General features: G+C 46.4%; 1 protein-coding gene across 1 annotated transcript in view; it reads right to left on the reverse strand.

Moving 5' to 3' along the window:
* Positions 1–22,244, reverse strand: part of MRPS25 (mitochondrial ribosomal protein S25) — a 51,276-nt gene extending 29,032 nt beyond the window's left edge. The window contains exon 1 of the mRNA XM_052643911.1: positions 21,989–22,244. Coding sequence (XP_052499871.1) covers positions 21,989–22,122 — 134 coding nt within the window. The 5' untranslated portion in view covers positions 22,123–22,244. The remainder of the gene's footprint in view (positions 1–21,988) is intronic.
* Between the last annotated feature and the right edge of the window lie 1,486 nt (positions 22,245–23,730).

The raw sequence follows: 23,730 nt of genomic DNA on the forward strand, positions 1-23,730 counted from the left end.
CTACCATTTGACCCAGCAATATACTGGGCATATATGCTGAGAAAACCATAATTCAAAAACACACAGCTACCCCAATATTCATTGCAGCACTATTTAAAATAGCCAAGACATGGACGCAACCTAGATATCCATCAACAGATGAATGGAAAAAGGTGTGGTACATATATGTAACGGATTATTACTTGGTCATAAAAAGGAATGAATTAGAGTCAGCTGAAGTGAGGTGGATGAATCTAGAGTCTGTTATACAGAGTGAAATAAGTCAAAGAAAAAATAAATATTGTATATTAATGCATACATATGGAATCTAGAAAAATGGCACTGATGAACCTATTTGCAGGGCAGGAATAGAGACGCAGAAAACAGACTTGTGGACACAGAGGGGAAAGAAGAGGGTGAATGAAACAGAGCAACAGAGAAATGTCTACGTGAGCACCTGAGAGCTAGTGGGAAAGCACTGCACAACACAGGCCGCTCACCTGCTGCTCCGTGAAGCCTAGAGGATGGGATGCAGGTTCGTGGTGGGAGGGAGGTTCAAGAGGAGGGTTCACTATACGCACACTTACTGCTGACTCACGCTGTTGTGTAGCAGAAACACAACATTGAAAAGCAATGATACGCCAAATAAAAATATTAGTAAACACTAAAATGCAAAAAACTTTTAAAAATGCAAAAAAATTCTTACAAAATAAATATTAAAAATTTTGATACACTGTCTAAAATAACGAATGTAAAAACAAAAAATAAACAAATGGGACTTACTTAAAAAGATTTTGCACAGCAAAGGCAGCCACAAACAAAAAGAAAAAACCACTCTCAAAATAAGAGACGATATTTGAAACAAAGCAACTGACAAAATATACAAACAGTGCATGAAGCTCAACATCAAAGAATAACCAATCCAAAACCATGCAGAGACACGCAGAGCGCATCCCGAGACACGCTGGGCTGGAAGAAACGCAAGCTGGAACCAAGACTGCCGGGAGAAATTATCAATAACCTCAGATATGCAGATGACACCACCCTTATGGCAGAAAGTGAAGAGGAGCTAAAAAGCCTCTTGATGAAAGTGAAACAGGAGAGTGAAAAAGTTGGCTTAAAGCTCAACATTCAGAAAACGAAGATCATGGCATCTGGTCCCATCACTTCATGGGAAATAGATGGGGAAACAGTGGAAACAGTGTCAGACTTTATTTTTTTGGGCTCCAAAATCACTGCAGATGGTGACTGCAGCCATGAAATTAAAAGATGCTTACTCCTTGGAAGGAAAGTTATGACCAACCTAGATAGCATATTCAAAAGCAGAGACATTACTTTGCCAAATAAGGTCCGTCTAGTCAAGGCTATGGTTTTTCCAGTGGTCATGTATGGATGTGAGAATTGGACTGTGAAGAAGGCTGAGCGCTGAAGAATTGATGCATTTGAACTGTGGTGTTGGAGAGGACTCTTGAGAGTCCGTTGGACTGCAAGGAGATCCAACCAGTCCATTCTGAAGGAGATCAGCCCTGGGATTTCTTTGGAAGGAATGATGCTAAAGCTGAAGCTCCAGTACTTTGGCCACCTCATGCGAAGAGCTGACTCATTGGAAAAGACTCTGATGCTGGGAGGGATTGGGGGCAGGAGGAGAAGGGGACGACCGAGGATGAGATGGCTGGATGGCATCACCGACTCGATGGACGTGAGTCTGAGTGAACTCCGGGAGCTGGTGATGGACAGGGAGGCCTGGCGTGCTGCGATTCGTGGGGTCGCAAAGGGTTGGACACGACTGAGCGACTGAACTGAACTGAAAACAGACATCTCTCAAAGAAGACACACAGATAACCAACAAACACGTGGAAAGCTGCTCAGCATCGCTCATTCTTAGAGAAATGCAAAGGGAAGCTATGAGGTGTCGTGTCACACCAGTCAGAAAGGCCATCATCAAAACCCCACAAACAGTAAGTGGAGGAGAGAGTATAGAGAACAGGGAGCCCTCTAGCGCTGCCGGTGGGAACATAGGCTGCTGCAGCCACCACAGAGGGCGGGTGGAGGTTCTTCAAAAACGAAACAGGGACTACCACATGGCCCCAGTGCCACTACTGGGCATGCTGCTGCTGCTAAGGCGCTTCAGGCGCATCCGACTCTGTGCGACCCCACAGACGGCAGCCCACCAGGCTCCCCCGTCCCTGGGATTCTCCAGGCAAGAGCACTGGAGTGGGTTGCCACTGCCTTCTCCAGTGCTTGAAAGTGAAACGTGAAAGTGAAGTCGCTCAGCCGTGTCCGACTCTTAGCGACCCCATGGACTGCAGCCTTCCAGGCTCCGCGTCCCTGGGATTCTCCAGGCAAGAGTACTGGAGTGGGGTGCCACTGCTTTCTCTGACTTCTGGGCATATACCCTGGGAAATCCATAACTCAGGAAGACACATGGAGGGATTTCCCCGATGGTACAGTGGGTAAGAATCCATCTGCCAATGCAAGGGAAACAGGTTCAATCCCTGATCTGAGAAGATCCCACGTGCTGCAGGGCAGCCACAGCTGGTGCCACGCTCCCGACCTGAGCCCGGGAGCCTGCGCTCCGCAAGAGAGCCACTGCAGTGAGAAGCCCGGGCGCTGCCCCGAGAGCCCAGCACAGGCCGAAACATCCAACAAACCAAAACCGAGAACAGACACTTGTGCCCCCACGTTCACTGCAGCGCTCTTCATAATAGCTGGGCCACGGAAGCAACCCAGATGTCTACCGACAGATGAACGAATGGGTCAAGAGGATATCACACGTACACACAACGGCGTATCACTCAGCCAGGAAGAGGCACGAATCTGGGTCCGCTGAACTGAGGCGGACGAGCCTAGAGCTTGTTTTACAGACTGAAGGAAGTCAGAAGGAGAAAAACAAGTATCATATGCGAACACACATACAGAGACTGTAGGAAAATGGTGCGGTGCACCTACTCGCGGGGCATGAATAGAGACACAGACACAGAGAAGGCCTTGTGGAAAGAGAAGGTATGAACTGAGAGACCAGCACTGACACACTCACTTCACCGGCGGGAAGCTGCTGGGCAGCACAGGCGGGGGCTCTGTGACATCCGGGGGGCGGCAGGCTCAAGAGGAAGAGGATACATGAACACACGTAAAGGAGCCACGATGCTGGACAGCGGAAACTAACAACTCGGCAAAGCAGTTCTATTCCAATAAAAATAAAATAGAAAAACAGGTTAGACTTTAACCCCAAGATTAACAAAACTGCATACCCAAGCACAATGGCTCCTTGGGAGCGGGTCCCACCCCCTGCTGTCGAGCCAACAGTAAAACCAGAGCCAACCTGGTCCCGCCCCATCCTCAGTTCCTTAGGAGGAGAGTTGTAGTTCTCCTTTAGGCCTTTTTTTTTTTTTTTTTTTAAACCTTTTGGTAAAATTTGTGCCTTTTTGGCTAGAACAGTTCAAAGGTAAACATATGACGGCTACTCCAGATTGGACAGGGGGCGGGGAAAGAGATTAAAGAGATGACACGGGTATGTTCACAGCTGAGTCAGGCTGCTGCATGGAAGACACAGCATAGCATGGTAACGGGACTATCCTCCAATCAAAAGTCATTGGTGACTACTGATTAAAAAGTTAAAATAAAAGTTGTGGATCCACCTTTGTGAACACAGATGGCCAACACACACATAAAAGATGCCCCGCGTCGCTCACTGTCAGGGAGACGCCAACGAGGACAGCAACGGAGAGTCACACGTGGGCCAGGAAGGCCATCATCAGAAGAAGTCTACAGACAGAAAGTTCAGAAGAGGGTGAGGAGGAGAGGACCCTCTCGCACCACTGGTGAAAATGCAAACTGATATGGCCACAATAGAGAACAGTATGGAGACTTAAAAAACAAGGGAAAAAAAACAAAAACGCCATATACCCCATCATTCCACTACTGAGCATACACCCGAGAAACCAGTAATTAGAAAAAACTCTTAAACTCCAGGGTTCATTGCACTATTTCAGTGCAATGGACAGTCACTATCCTGGCTATCAACTCTGCTTTTTCTGATAGGATATGCAATCAACCTAGATATCTGTCAACAGATGAATGGATTAAAAAGTTGTGGTACATATATAGAAAGGAATATTACTCAGCCATAAAAAGGAACAAATTTGAGTCAGTTCTAGATAGGTGTATGAACCTAGAGCCTCTGATACAGAGTAAAGTCGGTCAGAAAAACAAGTATCATATATTAACGCATATGTACAGAATCCAGAAAAATGGTACCGATGAACCCATCTGCAGGGTGGGAATTATGAGACCCTGAGGTAAAGAATGGACTTGTAGACACAGCGCAGGAAGCACAGGGTGGGAGGAATTGAGAGAGGAGCACTGAGACACATATGTTACCGTGGTGAGATGGACAGCTGGTGGGAAGCCCTGCGCAGCACAGGGAGGTCAGCCTATGCTCTGCGATGACCCAGGGGGGCGGGCTGCGGGCGGTGGCAGATGGGGCAGGTTGGAGAGACATTCAAGAGGGAAGGGATGTACATATAATTCTGTCTGATTCACTGTTTCATGGCAGAAACCAACACAACACCGCAAAGCAGTTAACAAAAACGGTCAGAAAAAGAAGAAACATTTTGGTTTTAAAAACTAAAGTATTTAAAAAATAAAAAAAGCTTGATCCACCTTTGAAAATAATGAATATAAAAACAAAAATAAACAATTAGGACATATTTAAACTGAAAAGCTTTGGCGCCGCCAAGAAACCACAAACAAAGCGAAAAGACAATCCACAGAATGGGAGACAATGTTTGCAAAAACAGCAACTGATGAACAATTACGCTCCAAATCATACAAAAAGCTCATGGAGCTTAACTTCAAAAATAACAAACAATCTGATCAAAAAATACCTGGAAGACCTAAATAGACATCTCTCCAAAGAATACATACTCTTGGCCAGCAAACACATGGAAATATGATCAACGTCACTGATTGAGAGAGAAATACAAATGAGAACCTCAATGAGGCGCTACCTCACATGGGTCAGAATGGCTAGTGTCAAAGATTCTATCAATAAATATTGGAGAAGGTGTGGGGAAATGCGTGCCTCTTGGACTATTACGGGAAATGTAAACTGATATAGCAACTATGGACAACAGTACGGAGATCTGTTAAACTAGGCATCATATGACCATACGTAGTGTTAGTTGCTCAGTCATGTCCAACTCTTTGCGACCCCACGGACTGTGGACGGCCTGACTCCTCTGTCCATGGGGTTCTCCAGGCACGAACACCAGAGTGGGTTGCCAAATATGACCACATGAGTCAGTAATCCCACTACTGGGCATATACCCTAAAAAAATCATAAGTAAAAAACAGACATGTGCCCCAAAGTGCACTGCTGCACTGTTCATGATCGCCAGGACACGGAAGCAACACAGATGCCCATCCACAGATGAAGGGAGAAAGAAGCTGTCCATTTATGCAATGGAATATTATTCAGCCATACAAAGGAAGGCATCTGAGTAAGTTCTGAGGGTGGTGGATGAACCTAGAGTCTCTTATACAGAATGAATTCAGAAAAACAAATATCACATATTGATATATATGGGAATCTAGACAAATGTGTTGATGAACCCATTAGCAGGGCAGGAATAGACACCCAGAGGGACAGTGGACTTGTGGTCAACGAGGGCGAAGGACAAGGTGGGACGGATTGAGAAAGCAGCACCGAGATAGGAACGTTACCACATGAAGATGCACGCTTACTGGGAAGCTGCCGCATAACACAGGGAACGCAGCCTGGGGAGCCGTGACGACCTAGACGGGGGAGGGCAGACACGCTTCCAGAAGGATGCGATATATGTGCATTTATGGCTGGCTCGGTTGTTGTATGATGAAACCAACACAACATCGTAAAGGAAGTTTGCTTCAGTTGAAAGAAATTTTTAATTAAGAAAAAAATTAAAAATCTTAACCCACATTCAAAAATGATGAATATAAAAGCAAAAATAAGTAACTGGAACATTCTTAAAACCTTCTGCACAACGAAGGAAACTCCAGACAACATGAAAAGACAACACTCAGGACGGGGGACAATATCTGCAACAAGGAAACTGACACCAGATTAGCTTCCAGAATATACAAACAGCGCACTGAGTTCCGTTTCAAGAAAACTTGGGCTGTTCAGATGCTCGGTCACGTAGGACTCTGCGGCCCTGGACTGGAGTACGCCAGGCTTCCCTGTCCTTCACTGCCTCCTGGAGTTTGCTCAACTCGTGGCCATCGAGTCGGTGATGTCATCCAATCACCTCACCCTCTGCCGCCCCTTCTCCTCCTGCCCTCAATGTTTCCCAGCGTCAGGGTCATTTCCAACGAGCCGGCTCTTCACTTCCGGGGGCGAAAGTACTGGAGCTTCAGCATTTGTCCTTCTAATGCATATTCAGGGCTGGTCTCCTTTAGGATTGACTGATTTGATCTCCTTGCACTCCAAGGAACTCCCAGGAGTCTTCTCCAACATTACAGTTCAAAAGCATCAATTACTTGGCACTTAGCCTTCTTTATGGCCCAACTCTCACATCCATACATGACCACTGGAAAATCCATAGCTTTGACTAGGGCAGACCTAGGTCGACCAAGTGATATCTCTGCTTTTTAACATGCTGTCTTGGTTGGTCATAGCTTTTCTTCTAAGGAGCGTCTTTTAATTTCATGGCTGTAGTCACCGTTCACAGTGATTCTGGAGCCCAAGAAAATAAAGTCTGTCACTGTTTCCATTTTTTCCCTATTTGCCATGAGGTGATGTGACTGGATACAATGATCTTAAGTTTTTTGACTGTTGAATTTTTAGCCAGCTTTTTTTTCACTCTCTTCTTTTCACCTTCATCAAGAGGCTCTCTAGTTCTTCTTTGCTTTCTGCCATTAGGGTGGTGTCATCTGCATATCTGAGGTTACTGATACTTCTTCCAGAAATCTTGATTCCAACCTAAGCTTTACCCAGCTTGTCATTTCACATGATGTACTTTGCATATGAGTTAAATAAGCAGGGTGACAATATACAGCCTTGACATACTCCTTTCCCAATTTGGAACCAGTCACTTGTTCCATGTAAGGTTCTGTTGCTTCTTGACCTGTCTACAGGTTTCTCAGGAGACAAGTACGGTGGTCTGGTATTCCCACCTTTTTCAGAATTATCCACAGTTGGTTGTGATCCACACCGTCAAAGGCTTTATTCAATGAAACAAAAGCAGATGTTTTTCTGGAATTCCCTTGCTTTTTCTATGATCCAGTGGATGTTGGAAATTTGACCTTTGGTTCCCCTGCCTTTTCCAAACCCAGCTTGTACATCATCTGGAAGTTCTCGGTTCAGGTACTGTTGAAGCCTACCTTGAAGGATTCAGAGCACTGCCTTGCTAGCATATAAAATGCGCATAATTGTGCAATAGTTTGAAGATTCTTTGGCACAGCCCTTCTTTAGGACTGGAATGGAAACTGACCCTTTCCAGTCCTGTGGCCAGTGCCGAGTTTCCAAGTTTACTGTCATACTGAGTGCAGCACTTTAACAGCATCATCTTGTAGGAACTGAAATAGCTCAGCTGGAATTCCATCACCTCCACAAGCTTTGTCTGTAGTAATACTTCCTAAGGTCCACTTGACTTCACACTCCAGGATGTCTGGCTCTAAGGTGAATGATCACACCATTGTGGTTATCCAGGTCATTAAGACCTTTTTTGTACAGTTCTTCTGTGTATTTTCTGTGTAATCTTGCCACCTCTTCTTACCATCTTCTGCTTCTGTTAGGTCCATACTATCCATACATATCGTGCCCATCCCCGCATGGAATGTCCTCTTCAGTTCAGTCGCTCAGTTGTGTCCAACTCTGCAACCCCTTGGACCACGGCACACCAGGCCTCCCTGTTCATCACCAACTCCTGGAGTTTACTCAAACTCATGTCCATCGAGTCGTTGATACCATCCAACCATCTCATCCTCTGTCGTCCCCTTCTCCTCTGGCCTTCCATCTTTCCCAGCATCAGGGTCTTTTCAAATGAGTCAGTTCTTCGCATCAGGTGGCCCAAAGTACTGGAGTTTAGGCCTCAGCATCAGTCCTTCCAGTGAACACCCAGGACTGATCTCCTTTAGGATGGACTGGCTGGATCTCCTTGCAGTCCAAGGGACTGCAATGTCCCTTGTCCCCTTGGTATCTCTAATTTTCTTCGAGATCTCTAGTCTTTCCCGTTCTATTGTTTTCCTCTATTTCTCTGCACTCTTCTCTTGAGAAGGCTTTCTTATCTCTCCTTGCTATTCTTTGGAACTCTGTATTCACATGGGTATATCCTTCCTTTTCTCTCTTGCTTCTCTTCTCTTCTCAGCTATTTGTAAGGTCTCCTCAGACAAACATTTCGCTTTTTTGCATTTTTGATCACTGCCTCCTGTACAATGTTAAGAACTTCCACCTATAGTCCTTCAGGCACTCTGTTTATCAGATCCAATCCTTTGAATCTGTTACTTTCATAATCATAAGAGATTTGATTTAGGTCATACCTGAAAGGCCTAGTGGTTTTCCCTAGCTTCTTCAATTTAAGTCTGAATTTTGCAGTAAGGAGTTCATGATCTGAACCACAGTCAGCTCAAGAAAAAAAGGCAATCTAATACAAAAAAACGGGGAAGACTAAATGGACACCTCTCTGAAGAAGAGATACAGATAACTAACAAACACATGAAAATATGATCAACATCGCTCACTATTAGAGAAATGCAAATGAAAACCTCAATAAGGTATCACTTCATAGGGTCAGAAAGGCCACAACCAAAAATTCAACAAAGAATAAATGCTGGAGAGGGTGCAGAGAAAAGGAACACCCTTGCACTGTGGGTGAGAATGTAAACTGATACAGCCATCATGAACAATGGCATGGACACTCCTTAAAACAGGTAGGGATAAAACTATCATAGGACCGAGTAATCCCACTACTGGGCATATACCCTGAGAAAACAATAATTCAGAAAGACACCTGTATCCCAATTATCTATGGAGCACTATTTCCAATAAACAGGACATGGAAGCAACCTAGATGTATGTCAACACATGAACAGATAAAGAAGTTGTGCTACACACACACATACCATGGGATAGTGAAAGTGGAAGTCACTCAATCATGTCCGACTCTTTGCGACCCCATGGACTATACAGTCCATGGAATTCTCCAGGCCAGAATACTGGAGTGGGTAGCCTTTCCCTTCTCCAGGGGATCTTCCCAACCCGGGGACCGAACCCTGGTCTCCCACACTGCAGACGGATTCTTCACCAGCTGAGCCACAAGGGAAGCCCACCATGGGATATTACTCAGCCATAAGGAACGAATTTGATTCAGTTCCAGGGACGTGGCTGAACCTAGAGCCTCTCAGACAGAGTGAAGAAGTCAGGAAAACAAATATTGTATTTGGTGCGTCTATACGGTATCTAGGAAACCGGTATTGATGAACCTATTTTCAGGGCAGGAATACAGACCCGGAAGTAGAGGAGGGCTTGTGGACTCCGCAGAGGACGGACTGGGTGGGACAAATTGAGAGCGCAGCATGGAAGTACAGACATGACCATGTGTAAAATGCATAGTGATGCACAGTTATGCGTAACAGGGAGCTTATCCTGGTGAGCTGTGATGACCCAGAGGGGTGGGGGTTGGAGGGACGGTGGTCAGGACGGAGGGGGTCTATGCACACATATGGTTGACTGACACTTTGTATGGCAAAAACCAACACATACTTGTAAAGCAAACATACTCCAGTTAAAGAATGAAATAATTATGAATAAATAAACAGTAATAAATAAAATAACAGTTTTTGACACATTTTCTAAAATAGTGAAAATAAAACCAAAAATAAAAAACTTGAACCCAATTAAACTTAAAAGGTTTTGCCCAACAAAGGAAGCTACATACAAAATGGTAAAGACAACACACTCAGAATCAGATACAATATTTTAAAGGAAGCAACCGACATCCGATTACCTTCTAAAATACACAGTTTCTGGAGCTCAATGTCAACAAACAAACAATAAAAATCCATTCAAAACACATGCAGAATACCTAAATGGACATCTCTCCAAAGACATACAGATGGGCAACCAACACATGAAATCTCGTTCAACGTTAGTCATTATTAGAGAAATGCAAATGAAAACTTCAGTGAGCTTATTACCATACAAGGTCAGAATGGCCATCAACAAAAATTCTACAAACAGTAAATGCTGGAGAGGGTGTGTAGAAAAAGGAACCCTGGTGCACTCCTGGTAGAAAAGTAAAGTGATACACCCACTATGGGGATAAGTATGGAGTGTCCTTAAAGAAAAAGAGGATAAAAATACCACATGACCCAGCAAGTCCACTGGGCATATACCCTGACAAAACCACAATTCAAAACGACACATGAGCCCGTTGTTCTTTGGAGCACCATTTATGATAGCTGGACATGGAAGCAAACTAGACGTCTGTCAAAGGATGAATGCATAAAGTTGTGCTATACATATCCAATGGAATATTACTCAGCCATAAAAAGGAACCAATTTTAGTCGGTGCTAAGGTATCGGGTGAACCTAGAGCCTTTTATAGAGAGTGAAGGAAGTCAGTAAGAGAAAGACAAATATTGTATATCCAGGCACATGTATGGGGTCTGGGAAAATGGACTAGAGAGGCAGAGGGCGGGTTTGTGGACACAGGGGGGAGGGAAAGGGTGGGGCTACTGAAAGAGCAGCAGACAAGGATATCCATCAGCAGGTGTCAAACAACCAGCAGGAAGACGGTGCAGACCAGAGAGCTCAGCCTGGCGCTCTGTGGCAGCTTAGAGACTGGGCTGGGGGAGGCGGCAGGGAGACAGGCACAAGGGGGAAAGGATGTGTCTATGCTTGTGACCGGTTCTGCTGTTACATGAAGAACCCCACATGACACTGCAAAGCCATCACGCTCCAATTAAAAATCAACTTCAAATACCACAAAAAAAAGTTTAATAAAAACGGAATAAAAAATTTGAAGGCACCTTCTAAATAATGACTATTAAAACAAAAATAAACAAATGGGACCTAATTAAACTTAAAAGCTCTTGCACAGCAATGGAAAGCACAAACAGAAAGACCACCCTCAGAACAGGAGACAATACTTGAAAGCTAACTGACACAGGATTAATCTCCAAAACATAAGAGCTCATGGAGCTCAGTTTCAAGAAAAAAGACAAACTAATCAAAGTTGGGGGAAGATTTAATGAACGGCTCTCCAAAGACATACAGATGACCAACCAACACATGGAAAGATGATGAACATCACTCACCTACTATGCCTACAATACAACTACTGAGCATAAAATTGAGAAAACAGTTTTCAAAAGACACATGTACCTCAATGTTCACTGCAGCACTATTCATAATAGCCGGGACACGGAAGCAAACTAGTTACCTCTGGGCAAATGGACGGACAAAGAAGATGTGCTACATGCACACCACGGAATATTACTCAGTCATAAAGGGGAAAACCAGTCAGTTCCAGGCAGGCAGGTGAACCTAGAGCCTGTTAGACAAAGTCGAGTCAGAAAAGCAAACAACATATAAGGCATATATATGGAGTCTACGAAAACGGCTCTGAAGAACTCATACGCAGGGCAGGAATACAGACCCAAAGGTAGAGAATGCACTTTTGGACACATCAGGGCAAGGACAGGGTGGGAAACATCGAGAACAGCAAGGAAACATAGACACTACCATGTTAAAGAGCATAGGTAGGGGGAAGTTACTGAACAACCCGGAGGCTCAGCCTGCTGGGCCGTCACGATCTAGACTGGTGGGGACGGGGAGATTCAGACGGGGGGCGATACATGTATATTTGGGGCTCACTCATGTTGTTGTATGGCAGAAACCAGCACAACATGTACAGCAATTATACCCCAATTAAAAAATGAGAAAAAATTATGAAAAAAATAACAATTTTTGATCCATCTTCTAAAATAATGAATATACTTAAAAAATAAACAATTCAGACATATTTAATCTTAAAAGCTTTTGCTCAGCAAAGGAAATCACAAACAAAACAAAAAGACAAGCCTCAGAATAGGAGACAATCTTCGAAAACTAAGCAACTGACACAGGCTTAACCTTCAAAATATACAAACAGCTCATGGAGCTCAATTTAAAAAATTTAAAAAGCCACTCCATTCAAAAAAAAAAACAAGCAGAACACCTAAACACACATTCCCCCAAAGAAGATATACTGATGGGCAACAAACACATGAAGTGATGCTCAACATCACCCATTATTAGAGAAATGCAAATGAAAACTTCAATAAGGTATCACCTGACAAGGTTAGATTGGCCATCATCAAAAATTCTACAAACAATAAAAGCTGCAGAAAGTGTGGAGAGACAGGAACCCTCTTGCACCCTTCATGGGAATGTAGGCTGAAACAGTCACTAAGGATAACAGTATGGAGATTCCCTAAAACCTAGGGATAAAAATACCACATGACCCTGTAATCCCACTACTGGGCGTACAGTCTGAAAACCGTAATTCAAAACAACACGTGTACCCCAGTGCTCACTGCAGCACCATGTACAGTGTTGAGGACATGGAAGCACCCTAGATGTCTGTTGACAGATGAATGGATAAAGAAGTCATGCTAAATATACAGAATGGAGTATTACTCAGCAATGAAATGGAATGGATTTGAATCAGTTTTAGTCAGGTGGGTGACCCCAGAGCCTGTTTTGCAGAGTGAAGCAAGTCAGAAAAAGAAAATGAAATGCTGTATATTGACACACATGTATCGAATCTAGAAAAATGGTCCTGATGAACCCATCTGCAGAGCAGGAATACAGACACAGATGTGAAGAATGGATTTGTGGACACAGCTGGAGAAAGAAAGGGTGGGACAAACTCAAAGAGCAGCACGGAAGTGTATATAAAACCATGTGTAAAACAACCAAGCTAGTGGGAAGCTAATGCATAACACAAGGAGCTCAGCCCGGTGCTCTGTGATGCCCTAGAGAGACTGGACGGGTATGAGGAGGGCAGGGCAGGCAGAGTTTCAGCAGGAAGAGGATACATGTATACTGATGCCTGATTCATACTGTGGTATGGAAGAAACCAACACAATATTGGAGAGCACTTATACTCTAACTAAACATCAACATTAAATACCCCTAAAAAATTATTAGGGCTTCCCTGGTAGCTCGATTAAAAATAAAAATAAAATAAAATTTTTGAATGCACCTTCTAAATAATGAATATAAATCCAAAAATATACAAATGGGACCTAATTAAACTTAAAAGCTTTTGCAGAGCAAAAGAAACCATAAACAAAATGAAAAGACAGCCATCAGAATGGGAGACAATATTTGCAAATTCAGTAACTGAGAAAGGATTATTTATCTTCAGGATATATTAATACAAACAGCTCAAGGAGCTCAATTTCAAAAAAGACATCCAATCAAAAAATGGGCAGACATCAACAGAGAACTCTTCAAAGAAAACATACAGATGGGCAACAAACACAAGAAAAGATGCTCAACATCGCTCATTATTACAGAAACTCAAACGAAAACTTCAATGAGATATCATCTCACAAAGTCAGAACGGCCATCATCAAAAATTCTACAAAGAATAAATGCTGGAGAGGGTGTGGAGAAAAGGGAACCCTCTTGCACTGTTGGTGGGAATGCAAACTAATACAGCCACTATGGACAAAAGTATGGATATTCCTTTAAAAAGTAGGGATAGACTACTATGTTATACACAATCCCATTACAGGGCACAGACCCTGAGAAAACCGTAATTCAAAAAGACACGTGTATCCCCAAAGTTCCCTGCAGCAGTATTTCCGATAGCCAGGACGTGGAAGCGACCTAGATGCTCATCCACAGATGAATGGATAAAGACAGTGTGGTACACATTATCAGTTCAGTTGCTCTGTCATGTCGGACTCTTTGTGACCCCATGAACTACAGCACGCAGGCTTCCCTGTCCATCACCAACTTCCTGGAGCTTGCTCAAACTCATGTCCATTGAGTTGGTGGTACATATATACTGTGGAATAGTACTCAGCCATGCGAAGGAAGGAATAAGAGTCAGATCTAGTGAGGCATATGATCCTAAAGCCTGTTAAACAAAGTGACGTCAGAAAACAGATATCTTTATGCACACGCATGGATTCTTTAAATGGTAGATATGAACCCATTAGCAGGTCAGGAATACAGACGCAGACATAGAGCACAATCTTCTGGACACAGTGCGGAAAGGAGAGGCTGGGATGAACTGAAAGAGTAGAACTGAAATACATGAGCAAAATACATAGCCATGCGAATTTGCTACATGAGCCGTGGAAACCAGCCTGGTGTTTTCTGACAACCTAGAGGGGTGGGATGGCGTGGGAGGTGCCAAGGAGGTTCGAGAGGGAAGGCACGTATGCATACCTATGGCTGATTCATGTTGATGTATGGCAGAAACCAACACAGCATTGTAAAGCAATTATCCTCCAATTAAAAAAAAAATACCATCCCCAGCAGTCTCACTACTGGGCATCTACCTTGAGAAAACCATAACTTAAACAGCACATGTACCCCAACGTTCACTGCAGCACTATTTGTGACAGCCAGGACACGTAAGCAACTTAGATGTCTGTGGACAGATGAACAGATAAAGAAGTCGTGGTACATATATACAATGGAATATTACTCAGCCATAAAAAGGACAGAGGCTGAGTTAGGTTCAGGGAGGTGGATGAACCTAGAGCCTCTTATGCAGAGTGCAGTCAGTCAGAAAGAGAAAAACAAATATCATATATTAACACATATATATGGAATCCAGAAAAAGGGTCCTGCTGAACCCATCTGCAGAGCAGGAACGTGGATGCAGACTTGGAGAAGAGACTTGTGGACACAGCAGGGAAAGGATGGGACGAACTGGAAGATGCACAGAAGGACACATGCTATCATGTGTAGAGCAGTGTGAAGCTGCCGTGTAGCACGGGGAACTCGGTTGGGTGCCTCTGGGGACCTGGAGGGGTGGGATGGGGGTGACAGAGAGGTTCAAGAGGCAGGGGATGTATATATATATATATATATATACACACACTTATGGGTGACTCATTGTGTGCAGAAACCAACACAACATTGTAACACAACTATACTCCAATTAAAATTAAAATTTTAAAATGAAAAGAAAAATTATTTTAAAAATGGAAATAAAAAAATTTTCACCCACCTTCTAAAATAACGAATATAAAAACAATCGGAACCTAACTAAATGTAAAAGCTTTTGCAAAGCAAAAGAAACCACAAACAAAACAAAAAGACAACCCGCAGAATGTGAGACAATATTTGCAAAGCAGGCGACAAAAGTTAATTTTCAAAATATACAAACAGCTCACAGAGCACAATGTCAAAAAAAAACAAACAATTCAATTAAATAATGGCTGGAAGACCTTTATGTAGACTTCTCTCCAAAAAAGACATACAGATCATAATCAAACACATGAAAAGATGCTCAACACCACTCATTATTAGAGAAATACAAATCAAAACTATAACGAAGTATATCACCTCACACAGGTCAGAATGCCCATCTTCAAATCACACAGGTCAGAACGGCCATCTTCAAAAAAATCTACAAACAATAAATGCTAAGAGTGGAGAAAAGGGTACCCTCTTACACTGTTGGTGGGAATATAAACCGGTACAGCCTCTGTGAAGAGTATGGTGATGCCTTCAGTTCAGTTGCTCAGTCGTGTCTGACTCTGCGACCCCATGGACTGCAGCACGCCAGGCCTCCCTGTCCATCACCAACTCTCGGAGCTTGCTCAAACTCATGTCTATTGAGTTGGTGATGCCTTCCAACCATCTCACCCTCTGTCGTTGCCTTCTCCTCCTGCCCTTAATCTTTCCCAGCATCAGGGTCTTTTCAAATGAGTCAGCTCTTCGCATCAGGTGGGCAAAGTATTGGAGTTTCAGCTTCAGCATCAGTCCTTCCAATGAACACCCAGGACTGATCTCCTTTAGGACAGACTGGTTGCATCTCCTTGCAGTCCAACGGACTGTCAAGAGTCTTCCCCAACACCACGGTTCAAAAGCATCAATTCTTTGGCACTCAGCTTTCTTTATGGTCCAACTCTCCCATCCATACATGACTATTGGAAAACCATAGCCTTGACTAGATGGACCTTTGTTGGCAAATAATGTCTCTGCTTTTTAATATGTTGTCTAGGCTGGTCATAGCTTTTCTTCCAAGGAGCAAGCACCTTTAAATTCATGGCTGTAGTCACCATCTGAAATGATTTCATCAGTGTCTAAGGACATCATTAGTGTCTGAGATGTCTTAAGACAATAGAAATAAGACTACCATATGTTTCAGCAATCCCACTACTTGGCACATACCCTGCCAAAAACATAATTCAAAAAGACAGACGTGGAACTTTCCTGGTGGTACAGGGGATAAGAAACCGCCTGCCAATGCAGGCGACACAGGTTTGATCCCTGGCAGGGGAAGAGCCCACATGATTTGGAGCAACAAAGCCCATGAGCCACCACCACTGAGCCCTGGCTCTAGAGCGGTGAGCCTCAGCTGCTGAGTCTGTGTGCCTGGAGCCTCTGCCCCACAACAAGAGACGCCACCGAAATGACAAGTCCACGCAGAGCAACAAAGACTGGCCCCACTCACTGCCAACTGGATGAAGCCTGCACACCACAACAAAGACTCCGTGTGGCCAAAAATATAAAATAAATTCTAAAAAAAGACACAGGTACCCCCATGTTCACTGCAGCACTATTTACAATGGCTAAGACATGGAAGGAGGAGGCAATGGCTCCCCACTCCAGTACTCTTGCCTGGAAAATCCCATGGACAGAGGAGCCTGGTGGGCTGCAGTTCATGGGGTTGCTAAGAGTCGGACAGGACTGAGTGACTTCACTTGCACTTTTCACTTTCATGCATTGGAGAAGGAAATGGCAACCCACTCCAGTGTTCTTGCCTAGAGAATCCCAGGGATGGGGGAGCCTGGTGGGCTGCCGTCTATGGGGTCGCACAGAGTCGGACACGACTGAAGCGACTTAGCAGCAGCAGCAGAACATGGAAGCAACCTGGATGTCCACAAGAGATGAATGGATAAAGACAAGTGGTACATTTATACAATGTAACAGTACTCAGCCATAAAAAGTAGCAAATTTTGAGTCAGCTGAAATAATGCTTAACCCAGAGCCTGTTCCACAGAGTGAGGTTAGAAATAGCATATATTAATGTATATATTTGGAATCTACAAAAATGGGACTGACGAACCTACTGCAGGGCCGGAATATAGGCTCAGACGTAGAGAACGGACTTGTGGACACACGCTGAGAAGGAGATGGGGCAAACTGAAGGACTAGCGCTGACTATACACTGCCACGGGTGAAACATGACGAGCAGGAAGCTGCTGCGTAACACTGGGGCTCAGCCCTGAGCGCTGGGGTGACCTAGGGGTGGGATGCGGGGCTGGGTGCGAGGCTTAAGACGGAGGGGATACATGAGTACACACGCCCGATGGACTCACCATGAGGCACCGCAGAAACTAACAACACTGTGAAGCAACCACACTCCAATAAAATTCAGTAAAAATAAATACAGGAAAGCACGTTAGAGGCTTCATCCCTGGGGCTGACACAAATACACATCCGAGCAGAACGGCTCCTTGGCAGGAGCAACGTGACCCCTGCTCTCATCAACAGTTAAGCCAGAGGCAGCCCGGTTCTTCCCCTGTCTAGTCCCCAAATAGTCCTCCCTGGACACACCACCACCGTCACCCCACAGAGGGAAACAGCTCAGGGGAACCTGTTACTTGATTTTGCTCCATCCTGCAGCCGGAACAAGAGCCCCAGGAAAGCCATGCCTGAATCTCTTGTCAGGCCTCCAGTCAACTTCTATGGCTTGGGGAAAGTCAAGAACCCTGGTCCGTATCATCCCTTGTGGTTTCTTTTCCCACTCTTGCCACACCTTTGCAAATCATCCCTTGAGTAAAGGCAACCCAAATGACCCGAATTTCAGTGCACCCTCTGCTTCCTGCTGCCGCCCTGCCCCACACCAGAGCACGGACCGGTGTGAGCCGCACACAGGAGAAGAGCGCCTGCCTGGCTTTACCACGTCCCAGCCGTCCGGCCCGGGGCAAGTCACTGCTCTGCGCCTCAGCGTTTCTGTCAACACGGTGGCGGCAGGACAAGCAGTCCACACAGGAGCTTGTAGTCTACGCTCAAGAAAAGGACAGGAGCAACAGAGAGCCTGACTGTCTGACATCTGCTTGGGCAGACGTCCAAAACTGGTGCAGAATCCAAAGTCAAAAGCCAAAGCAACGACAATTAATAAAGCTACGGAAACAAGGAACTGCAAAAGAAAAATAAAAAACAATCACCATACTCTGACTCAACTGTGTCTAGTGTTCACAGTCATAGTAACTTAACAGTGAATACCGACTGACTCGAAATTCTTCAATGACTGTTGGGAGGCGGAGGGAGCTGTCGAGCAGTATGCACTGTGCAGTCCCATAGCAAGGCCACAGATGCGACCCTGGTCATCTCCGGAACTGACTGAGCCCATAGTAACCGTTGCCATAAGCACCCAACCCATCCAAACCGCCCAGCTCCCTGATCCCACATTAGATGCAAATACCCAGCCTAACCAATCACCTAATGTCACCCTTCCAGCAGGAATCTTCTTTGTCTTGAGACTATAAAAACTGGCTTCTAACCCTGCACTGGCTCGCCCTGGATGGTCAGGGGTCGGCCCTCTGTGCCTGCAGTGTCCTCATTATCTCTGCTCTTTGTTCTTCATAAACTCCTTTCTGAAGCACTCTGTCTTTTCCAACTCACCCTCAACATGCACGTGCTGGGGTGGGAAATGGCAGTGCTGCAGGGGGAGCTAAATCCTTGCTTCTAAAGTACCAAGTCAATCGATAAAGCCCAAAGCTAAGAAAGTAAGAAGGAGCTAACTATGGCATGTATATGGCGGTAAAACACTTCGCTAATCAAATGGTTAGAGTTGAAAAGTAGCTGCCTCTGGGAGGAAGTGGAAGCAGAGTGCTAACTAGCATAATAAGCTTTGGAGACAATCACAGCTCACAGGACTGGACTTTCCCGGACTCAGGACCCCTCACCTCAATTCCCACCCCACAGCAGAGGATGGCCACATAGCAAAACTGTTTACAAAAAAATCAGGGCAAACCTGTGTACGAGCTTCTCGCACCTAGAACTAGTAGGACAACACTCAACAGGGTTGTGTAACGGCTCCTGCTGGAGCATGCTGCTGCTGCTGCTGCTGCTAAGTCACTTCAGTTATGTCCAACTCTGTGCGACCCCATAGACGGCAGCCCACCAGGCTCCTCTGTCCCTGGGATTCTCCAGGCAAGAATACTGGAGGGGGTTGCCATTTCCTTTTCCAATGCATGAAAGTGAAAACTGAAAGTGAAGTCGCTCAGCCGTGTCCAACTCTTAGCGACCCCATGGACTGCAGCCCACCAGACTCCTCCGTCCATGGGATTTTCCAGGCAAGAGTACTGGAGTGGGGTGCCATCGCCTTCTCCGCTGGAGCATGGGGGGAGGTTAATAACAAAAGGTACCTTCAGTTCGCACCTGGGTACTTATACTCAAACGCTGGCAGCAACCCCAGAGGGGGGGTTTTTACATTAAGAAAACATATCAGGGATCCAACCCAGGCACCCTGCATTGGAAGCACCGAGTCTTACCCACTGGACCACCAGGAAGTTCACACACCCCAACTAAAGATCCCGCATGCCGCAACAAAGATCGAAGATCCTGCATACAGCCACTAAGACCCAGTGCAGCCAAATAAACAAATGTTTAAAAAAAAAAAACAACTCCGAAAAGTAAAATGTCCTTGGTCACACAACCAGTAAGCCACAGACTCAGGGCCGTGAGCATTGGGCTCCAGTCATTATCAAATTCACCTGGACCCTGCAGCACAGGGCTGAACACAGAACCTGATAAACGCCAGCAGCTGTTACTACTCCCGTTGCATCGTAAGGGCAAGAACACCTGGCAGAGGTGAGGCGGAACTCAGCTCAGACACTGAGCAAGGCGGCTCCCCACACACCCAGCGCACAGCCTGAGACTCACTAGCCCGGGGGGTGCTGTGCCAGCCACTGGCACTTGGAACGGAGGGACAGCTGAAGTGCCTAGGGCAAAGGCCAGTGGGGCTGCAAAGAGCAAGTCTGCCAGGCTAAAACCTCAATACCAGTGAGACAAGGCAAGCCTTTATCACTAGGAACACAGGCTGTTTGGCTCTTGTTTACCTAGAGTATTAAAATATTTGAGCATGCAAGTATGCGCAGGTCTATTCTGACTGACTGGTCTTTTAAAAAAAATACACATATTTAGTTATTTGGCTGCCCTGGGTCTTAGCTGTAGCAAGCGGGATCTAGTTCCCTGGCCAAGGATTGAATTCTGGGCCCCCTTCATTGGGAGTACTGAGTTTTAGCCACTGGACTACTAAGGAAGTCCCAGAAGTCCCCAGCTGACCATTTAAAACACCAGAGACTTACACAAAAAGCTGAATTTCAGGCTTCTTGACAAGTCAGGGATTCTCCATGGAGCCCACCTAGCTAACATGTGGCCAAGCAGTAAGTGACCCCCTGGGACAGGGCAGTATTTCACTTTAGTGCAGGTCCATCCACACTGTGTCCCGCCTTCACTGTACCTGTCTGGCCTCTGCCCTGGGACTCCTGGTGTGGATGGAAGGATTCAAAGTCAGTTATGCAGGAGACCGGGAGCCCATTCAGCCCTATGACCAAGTCTTCCAGGGAGTCCTCATACCAGCTGACCCCACACAAGCAGGTCCAAGTTCCTAGGGGACAAACACAGCTAGGGGGTAGCTTCTGGCTCTCCTGAACAGCCCTGCACTGAAGAACCCCCCCCGGAGTGGGGGGGGGGGACCACCCTCGACAGGGAGCTGCTCTCCAGTCACACTCTGATCCATCCCACACACCCAGGCCCAAAGTTTCTGAAAATCAGGAATTACATTCCCAGCACATCGCGGGGCGGCAGGAACAGGCACTCGGTAAATTTATATCTAACACCTGAGAAGCCCAGGGCACTGTCGCTGCCTCAAGGTCCAGTTCAAACCTTTCATTTGCAAGCTTTCCTTCCAAAGAATCCCGACTCTGCTGCGGGCTGAAGAGCATCAAGGAGCTGGGGGTGCAGGGGCGAAGTGGGTAACGGGCGGCTGCAGAGCTGACACGGACAGGCCCTTCATTTAAAGGGTGATGAGTCCGGACGTTCTTGGTGGTCCAGTGGTGGAGCAAGGGGCGCGGGCGCCATCCCTGGTCGGGAACAAAGATCCCACCCGCTGCAGCGCGTCTAAGCCCGGGCGCGCACAGCCGGTGGTCCACAACCAGAGAAGCCAGCGCAAAGAGTAGCCCCTGCTCGGGTAACAAAAGAAAGCTCCTCCCCCGCCCCCCGCCCCCCGCCGCCCGCCGCCCGCGGCAACTGAAGACCAGCACAGCCCAAAATTAATTTTAAAAAACCAACGGTGATGAGTCCTTGGAGAAGGAAGCGCTTTCGGAGCTGCCCCTCACCAGCCTTCAGGAGGGTGTGCCTGGCCGAGCCGGTCCCTTACCGTCTCGCGCTCCCTCATCCCTGAGCCGAGAGGACACTGCGGTGAACCGCACGCGGAGCGTTCAGACACCGCGCTGCACGCCGGCTCCACCAAGGCCAGCGGCGGTAACCTCTCCCAGCGCACCGCCACCTCAGCCCTGGGACACAGGTGTCCCGCCAGTCGGCACACTGAGGAAAAACAACTCGCCCGGAGCCCGCGAGTGCAAGGAGAGCCGGGACGCCAGCGGCTCGGTGGCCCCGGCTGGGCTCCATCCACTCCGCCCCTCTCCCAGCCCGGCCCAGGGTCCCCTTCTGCTGTGGGACCTGGGGCAGCTGCCCGTCCGCGCAGTGGGGCGGGGACAGTGGCGCCAGGTCTCCAGCGGGCTCGCAGGCGACTGGTGGCAGCCGGCGGCTCGGACTGACCTGGCGCCTTCGCCCAGCTCCCCGTGCGTGTTGTAGTTCACCGTCATAACCTTCACCGAGTCCTTGAACACCACGTCCCCCTGGCTGAGGTACTGCAGGGTGCGGCGGATCGGGAAGCGGCCCTTCATGGGCATGGCGGCGGCGAGTGGGGACCGGACTGCCGGCCACGAGTCCAGCAGCGCGGAGAAGCGGGCACGGGCGACAGCTCCCCCGCTCCCCGCCGGCCGCCTCGCCTCAGCGCCGGCTTCCACTTCCCGCGCAGACTCACGGGAGAGGGAGGGTCGCTCCCGGCGGGCAGCACGCGCGCCGCGGAGCAGCTTGGGACTTGTAGTCCTGGCTGGCAGGGCTCTCCTCAGTTGGCGGCGACGTGGGCGGGGAGACAGCGGCTCTGCCTACAGCCTTGGAACTCGTGGAGCGTAGAGGTTTTCGTGCTCTGCGACTCGGTCCTTCTCCCCTCCGCCCAGGGAAAACATTTTATGTAGACTCAAACTCGGTCATTCGGACAGCAGAGTTAATAGGAGGAAGTAATTCGGCAGAGCTGAGTTTGAATACCAAGGCCGCTCAATAACTTTCTGTTCAACCTCAAGTGTGTCAGTTTCCCTCACTCAACTCCGGCTTTACGGTGAAGGGTAAGAACTGCGCAATGTCTAACACTGACTTAAAAACAAACAAACAAACAGAAAACCAAAAACGGACTTGCGAAAGGGGGGGAAAAAGGAATTGAGTATCCACTTCCTAGTTCCATCACCTCAGAGCTCTGGACCTCTGTTTCTTGAAAAGCAAAAGGTGGCTGAGAAGTACCCTTTCTGAAGTGCTCTTAGTGATCCGAATATGTCAGTTGTTCTTTACTTTTGAAGGACAGTTTTGCTGGATACAGAAATACAGGTTGGGAGTCAGGGGCAACTTTCAACACTTTAAATGTTTCGCTCCACTCTCTTGCACGGTTTCTAAATAGGAGGCAGCGGTCTTTTTTCCACTATAGGTAAGACAGTTTTTTCTTCTGGTTTCTTGCCGGGGTCCAGCCCCGGTGGATCCAGGGTAATTCGAAGGGGAGACGGAATCGGCGTCCTAGGAGAAAACTTATTTAATTACAGATATAAAGAGAGATTAGAAAAGGAGAGTGTAGCAGGACCTGTTAGTGGAGAAAAGGAGGCCGAATAACTTGGTTTACGTGGAATAGCAATCGAGTAGCCACGCTCCAGAGGGGAATTCAGCCAGAAGGGGAAAGAAAGAACCACCCGGGGAATCAGTCTTTCCAGAAACTGATCCGATTTCTTTATTTTCAGGTTGCTTATATACTTTTTGTTATACATAGGGATGAATACAGAGTCACGCGGGGTAGCAGACCTGGCCCTTGTCAAAATCAGGTGCTTCATATAAAATTATACCAAAGGTTTTAGGGGTTTTACATCATCTTCTGACCATGAGGCCTGCTGACATTTTATGGCCCTTTCTGATAACGGTCAGTCAACCAGAAAACTTACTTTTTCCAGGGGTGATTTTTTCTTAAACCAGGTGCCACCCTCCAAATAAAGTTGCATTCCTATAGGGTGAGGGTGTAGTGGGTTACAATCAAGAAAGGAATTTACTTAGCCTAAGGTTTAACATGATTAAATCTTAAAGGTTAATACTTATTTCTCCTATATGCTAGTTATATTCATTATAAGGGCAGGGAGTATGGAGATTTAGCAGCAAATATTGGCTTAAATGAAAAACCCTTCACCAATATAATTTCTAATCAA

This window comes from Budorcas taxicolor, chromosome 1, assembly GCF_023091745.1.
Source record: "Budorcas taxicolor isolate Tak-1 chromosome 1, Takin1.1, whole genome shotgun sequence".
In the NCBI taxonomy this organism is placed as follows: Eukaryota; Metazoa; Chordata; class Mammalia; order Artiodactyla; family Bovidae; genus Budorcas; species Budorcas taxicolor.